This window comes from Equus przewalskii, chromosome 14 (genome assembly GCF_037783145.1).
Source record: "Equus przewalskii isolate Varuska chromosome 14, EquPr2, whole genome shotgun sequence".
In the NCBI taxonomy this organism is placed as follows: Eukaryota; Metazoa; Chordata; class Mammalia; order Perissodactyla; family Equidae; genus Equus; species Equus przewalskii.
Genome location: NC_091844.1, coordinates 17,620,939 through 17,627,762, shown reverse-complemented (window position 1 = coordinate 17,627,762; position 6,824 = coordinate 17,620,939). Strand labels below are relative to the sequence as shown.

At 41.8% G+C, this 6,824-nt stretch overlaps 1 protein-coding gene across 5 annotated transcripts in view; it reads left to right on the top strand.

Moving 5' to 3' along the window:
• The window catches only part of KDM3A (lysine demethylase 3A), a 50,671-nt gene that overhangs the window by 494 nt on the left and 43,353 nt on the right, over positions 1 to 6,824 (top strand). For 4 of the 5 annotated variants that reach the window (XM_070573689.1, XM_070573690.1, XM_070573693.1 and 1 more), the window contains exon 2: positions 406 to 621. In XM_070573689.1, the coding sequence (XP_070429790.1) occupies positions 436 to 621 (186 nt within the window). In that variant the 5' untranslated portion in view covers positions 406 to 435. Of the gene's footprint in view, positions 1 to 16; positions 81 to 405; positions 622 to 6,824 lie in introns of those variants that run through there. The other variant, XM_070573691.1, reaches the window with a different exon arrangement.

Below are 6,824 nucleotides of genomic sequence, written 5' to 3'. Positions count from 1 at the left end.
GCCCCTCCCGCGGGGCCGCCCGGGGCGGGGAACCGGCCGCCTGGGACGGGCCCTCTGCATCGGGCCTTTTCTTTTCCGGGGTGAGGGCGAACACTTTCAAATCCACTTAAGCCACAAATAATTCTCCCCTCACTCCCGCTGCGATTCGGTTTCAGGTTTTGGAAAAGCGAAACTTGGGAGGGCGAGGGTCACGCGGCGCCGGGGCCCGTGTTTGCGGTGGGGGAGGGCTCGGGGGTGGGGAGGGCGCGGGGGTAGAGCTCGGGTGCAGGGTCCTCTCTTGCTCCGGCCGCCGCTTGGGGTCCGGTGCCCGGCGCGGGGTTAGGACCGCTCGCTCCGCCGCCGCCTCGCTGGCCGGCCCCCTCCCGCCGGCCGCCCCCGTTGCATTTTGTTTTTGTGTTTTTGCAGGGAGGAGCCCTTCCTGCAGGCGTGGAAACCATGGTGCTCACGCTCGGAGAAAGTTGGCCAGTATTGGTGGGGAAGCGATTCCTCAGCGTGTCCGCAGCCGACGGCAGCGACGGCGGCCACGACAGCTGGGACGTGGAGCGCGTCGCCGAGTGGCCCTGGCTCTCCGGGACCATCCGAGCCGTCTCCCACCCCGACGTTACCAAGAAGGATCTGAAGGTAAACCTGGCTCCCGGGCCTCGGCGGTCGCACGTTTCGTAGTTACCTTGGTAACGAGACAGCCTGCGCCCACCTCCCCTTTTCTGCAAAGGGCGACCAGAAAGTTGGCATCTGATCTGAAGGCGCGGAGAGCTAGACCTGGAAAGTCTTTGAAATGGTCGTGTGGAACCGAGGTGTGCTTGGCCTAGAGTTGCCTGTGTGTAATAATGGACTTTGGGTTGGTTGTTCAGACACGCTTCGTTATTGCCCGCGATGTGCCCCTTTAGGGCTGTATGATTATTTCTCCGAGGGCGAAGTGTTGTTGTTCACATTAAGTTGGACAAGTGGGTGACGTTTGGAATCCGTGAGAATCGAGGGCTAGTGCTGGGAAGTGCTTTCAGTTGGTTTTTTGGTGTGCTCCTTTTAATTTCTTCACCCAACTCAAACTTTCAGGCTTGTTAGAAATGAAGTGGGAGTGTAGAGGGAGGAGCTTAGCTCTGTTCCGCATATTAGGGTGGGTATTTGTCCGTATATGGTAGGTCAGGGCAGGAGTGGGTTCCTGGTTGTCTATGATGGCTCTATGGGCGGGTGTGGGATCTGACCATATTTGGAGGGATGGGGTGGAGCTGCCCCTTATATGGTGTGTTGGAGGAATGGCTTCGAAATATTCCACCTGGGTGTTTGGGCGGAGGGAGAGAAATGGGAACAAGTGCGGCCAGTGATTTTTAATCAGAATGACACTCAGAACCTTTTTTTAGTTAGATCTTTTCAAATAGAGATGAATTCTGATTGTCCTCCCTAATGGAAGTATTGGTGTGAAGGGATTGTCTGAGAACAACCAGTGAGGAAGCCATTGTACCAACAAAGACTCCTTTGTGCAAAAATAACTGAAAAGAGGTCCCTAACAAAGACTCCCGAAGTGATGATAACTTGAAGGACGCTTGTCAAAACAGAAGAGATTTCCACCCTGGCTAGTGGATGGGTTTCAGTATCTTCACTTGGTCATCGTCTTTGCTTTTTCTTGAAAACTGTGCTCAAATAAGGGAAGCAAGTTTTAGCATTGGCAGTTGAATATGTGGTGATTTCTGAAACGCTGTTCATTTGAATACTTTCAAGGTGACGATGCTTGCCCAAACCAGTATTAGTCTTCAAAGCGTTGTGGGAAAAGGATGTATGGTTATTTTTTAAAAAGCTTCCACAGTGTGCCTTGTCTTCATGTTGAATAGGAGGAGTGACCATTGAGCACTTAACCGCATGTCAGGCATGCTGAGCGCTTCACAGCCATGATCTTATTTAATCCTGACAGCAGTTCTTTGGGAATAGGTACTAATGTTGCCCCACTTTATAGTAAAAAATACTGGGGCTGGGGGAGATTAAGTATGTTGCCTAAGGTCACACATCTGGGAATTGGCATAGCCTATGTTCTGACCCAGAAAATTTTGATTCCTGAACCCACCCTCTTAACCATCATGCTCCCTGATCAAGGGCTGTGCTACAAAAGGACTTCTGTCATACACAGTGAGGTTTGGTTTTTCTCCTCTCCTTGGTTTTTCACTGCTCCTAGCAAACTAGGTCTTGATGTTTATAGAAAGAAGTGTGGCGCAGAGATGGCCAACCTATTTCTTTTAGGTTTATAACCTTTCTCCATAAAATTGGCTTTGTGTAGTAGTTCTCAATCATAGTTGTTGTGGTTTATTTCACCTGCCAAATAAAATTTTCTCTAGTGCATTTGTTTTTATCTGATTTGAATGGAAACAAGATTAGATTTAAGCTTTACAGTCTTTGGCTCTTTCGCAGATGATGAGAGACTAGCTGTTCCCTTCCTGAACAGTAATTGAGGACCTATTGAGTTGGGAAGGCAATCTAGGAGGTCATTTATGTGTATTCTTTTTAATCTCCACATCTTCTCCATCTCCACCCTTTGAGGTGGTAGTATCTTTCTTTTCTGAATGAGAAAATACATTTAGGAAAAGAAGTCTTGTCCAGACTTGCATAATTACTTACTAAGTGATGGAAGGAGGATTTGAATCTAGGTTTGGCTGTGTGTCTTTTCCACTGCACTAAAGTACCTCAGCTGGAGACAACAGGGAATTTTAATTCAAGAGCGATTTTGACTATATTGGATTTTTGCTTTACCTGCAGACTTCACAATTCTGCCCTCATGTCAGGTGTAAATCTACTCAATTTCTTTGTTCTACTCATGATTTATGACTACATTCCTTAGTGGAGTAGCAGATGAAGTAATTGGCTTAAGTTTAGGGGTATGTTGTATTAGCAAAAACATAGAACTTTAAAACACCAGAAAAGAATTATGCTTGGTGAGATGCAGACAGGAACTAAGAAACTGAGACCATACTGACACCTGGGCTTAGGGGTATTGAGTTTTTGGGGTGAGGTGGGACTGATGGCTGAGATGAATATGAATGAATAAAATTCAAATAGTGTGCAGCCTTTTTAGTATTAGTAGAAGTACAAGTCTGTCTAGACTGATTTGCTTAGATGAGGATGATTTACTGAGGCCAAGGCTTAACTTTGTTTCACCTAGAGAAAGACTTTGTAACAGAGTCAATTACTGGGATACAATATGTCGAGTAGCAGATTACAAAGAAGTTAGGGTGAAGATGTTACAATGATTAAATGCTTATTATGTGGCAAATTTTTATTTAATCCTCACAAATACCCTAGATGGTAAACCACATTTTTTAATGTTAGAAATTGAGGCTTAAAGAAATTAAATAGCTTGCCCAAGTTTGTCTCCAGATCTTAAACACTCAGCTTTAATTTTATGTAGAGTGATGTTAGAAGACTTTATTTGGCTGGACTCTGTATCCTCAGCACCCAGAACACTGCTTGGCATGTAGTGCTTGCTAAAATATTTGAATGAATAGATGAAGGAATCATAAAATTATTACGTCTGCACTGAAAAGTAGTTTAGAAATAATCTACCAATGGAGCAGTGGCCTTCTCTTTATCTGGAACAACAACAGATCTTAATTAGGTGTGGTTATAACGACCTCTTTAACCTCATTTTTATCCTACTCTTTGAATTTGAGTGTGAGGAAAGTTGCTTCCTAACTAGCTTTGTTTATTATGCCTGCTGGGAATGCCTTCCTTCTGCAATTTGGCTGTCTAGGTTTTTCCCTACTTTTGAACCTACCTTTTGCTTGAGTCTTCTGCCTCTTTTTAGTCCTTAGGGATGTCCTTAGCAGAAGTGTAGTACTTGCCATCTATGTGTACCATTTCCTGCTATTAAAGCCATTTTTGGCAATTCGGTTCCTTTACCAATGTCTAGTTTTTTGTCCTTGCATACAGTTGGAATGTTGGTGAATTCTGCTGCCAGTCAAATCATGTAAAATGAGAAACGCCTAGCACAATGTTATAAAAACTATTTATGCCCTATAATTGAATGGTAGACTCTGGGATTTTAGACATTTATTTAGGTGTAAGAAGATATAAGTAGAAGCATAATGAATTAATTTTCTAATTTGTGGAGTGGTGAAATAAGTAGTATTCTTTGTTGTCGTGCTGGGTGTAGAATAGATATGTTGTTAAAAAGTTCCTAACTAAAAACCATGCTATCTGGTAAGTGCTTACTTTTAAACTTAGAAACATTTTACTTAGCCTTTCTGCTGGCTTTCATAATCATTTACTCAGGTGAGATTAGTGTATGCTAAGAGGGGGTGGTTTTGAGATTAGCTTGATATAATACTAATTCATACGTCGTAAAGAGGTTTTCTGTTGGGAAGAAATTAGCTTGAAATAATTAATTTGAAATATCCAATATCTGGTCAAGATATTTGATAGGCTAATAACATATGCGTTTACAAAATGCCCTGTTGAAAGAATAGCAAATTTGGAAATTATAGATAGTGAATCATAATTAATAGGCCTCTTTTTGGTCTTTGGAGTCAGACAGCATGAATAGCATTTCCTTTGTGGGCCATGGAGGGAAGAATAGAATTTGGAATGAGAACTACAGTTATGGGTCACTTAATGACAGGGATGCATACGCTCTGAGAAATGCATTATTAGGCAATTTTATCCTTGTGCGAACATCATAGAGTGTGCTTACACAAATCTAGATGGTATAGCCTACTACACATCTAGGCTGTGTGGTACTAATCTTATGGGACCACCATTGTATATACAGTGTGTCGTTGACTGAAACGTCTTTATGCGGCGCATGACTAGTTATATCTGTTAGCTTCCAGGAACTTCGTCAAGTCACTTTAGTTCCTCCTGAATTTGAATTCTTATTGGCATGTCTTTTTATAGAAATTTCTGCAGAAGGCGCTTTTTTGAGGAGAGGGGTGCCCTTGTATATAGAACCTCAGGTGTCAAGGTACAAATGAAAGACATACATGATTTTGATAGGGAATTTTTGAGAGAATTTTGAAGAAAGCTCACAACTTGTTGGTGTCATTATATTTTTTAAAAAGTCATCTTTTTTCAAACCAAAGTTAATGTGAATTTTTGACTAACACGACCTAGTACTCCAAAGTTATAAACTGAATTGTTATTATCATTATTTTTTGGTGAGGAAGATTATCCTTGAGCTAACATCCGTTGCCAATCTTCGTCTTTTTTTGTTTGAGAAAGATTAGCCCTGAGCTAATATCTGTGCCAGTCATCTTCTGTTTTGTATGTGGGATGCCTCCACAGCATGGCTGATGAATAGGTCCGCACCAGGGATCTGAACCTGTGGACCCAGGCCACTGAAGCAGAATGCGTGGAACTTTAACCTCTTGGCAGTGGGTCTGGCCCCAGACTAAATTATTTTTAAGGAGCTAAACTTAATTTTCACATCACTCAAAAATTGGAATATAAAGAGGGAGGCTGTCTAAATTTTGTTTTATGGTTGATCATAAGCTTTATAGATAGTGATCTGATAAGAATTGTGATGTTGCTTAAATTTTGTAAAGCCACTTAAGATCTTAATCCTTTACCTTTTTTTGCTGAATAGATGTTAGATAATCATGTTGAAGACCCTCTCTCCCCGACTCCTAACTAAAGAAGTTTGATATCCTGAGGAAGTAAGATTTGAATTACCATGGGGGTCTTAAAACTACCTAGTCTCCTTGCCAGATACTTTATATACATTGTCTTTAAAATCTACTTTATAATTCAGTGAGTGGTAGGTGTTAAGTACTTTCCTTTTGAAGCTAGCAAAGCAAGATTCAGAGAGCTTAGATTTAAACAGGGATTCTTAACCTGGGGTGTGGGTTAATTGGTTTCTATTGTAATTCTATGTATTTTATTTTATGTGTCAGAAGTTGTTCTAAGAAAACTTCAACATAGCTGGGATTCAAACCCAGGTTTCTTTGATTCTGAAGTTCATATATGCTCGTTCCTCTTATACAACATTGATGGGAAAACTCTGTGATCTAAAGCCAGCTTGGGTTTGAGGTTGATGTGATGTAGGGCAGAAAGATTAGCCAGTTTAGGGGAGAGAGATAACAGAGGACCTGGATTCTCTGGCTAGGGAAACAGAAAGGAAGATGGGCAGTCTCTGAACACCCCTGTGAGGGACCATTTGGTTGGTTGTAGTGATGGATATAGAACATGGAGAGAGTTCACGGGGTCTTGTCATATAGTAAGTGTTCACATATTTATACAGAAGATATGCGGGTTCTCTGGGGAAATTGCCTGGGAAGTTAGGGAGGCACATTTTGTTTTTAGGAGAGAAGGGTAGAGTAGGTCTTAAATTTCATTGATAATCGTAAAACTGGAGAGGTTTGGGGTTGGGGCTAGTGGTGTATCAGTTCCTCCCTGCTAGATGGATGAGAGAAACAGAAGGTAAGAATCCAATTCAGAAAGAAATTTATTCACTCAACAAGTATTTGAGTACTGACTGGGGACTGGCTACCAGTGAAATACAATGGTAAGTAAAAGCAGACACAGACTTTGACCTATTAGCATTTATAATATGTCAATCAGTTAACTGCAAATAAATAGTTCAAAATGTGGATAAGTGCTAGGAAGGAAAAGTACAGGGCTTTGAGTGCAGTTAGCAAGGGGACCTCTCTTGGAAGAGACTGAGTCTCTTTGGTAAGGGAAATCTTTGAAGCAAGTCTTTTTGAATTGGGTTCTGATGGATGAATGGGAGTTAACTAAACTTTTTTTTTTAGTTAACAGTTGAAAAGGGAGATATGATTGTCTATGAAACTATGAACAATGTTGATAGATTTGTTAACTAATTCTTTGAAACCAAAAATGAGAGGCCT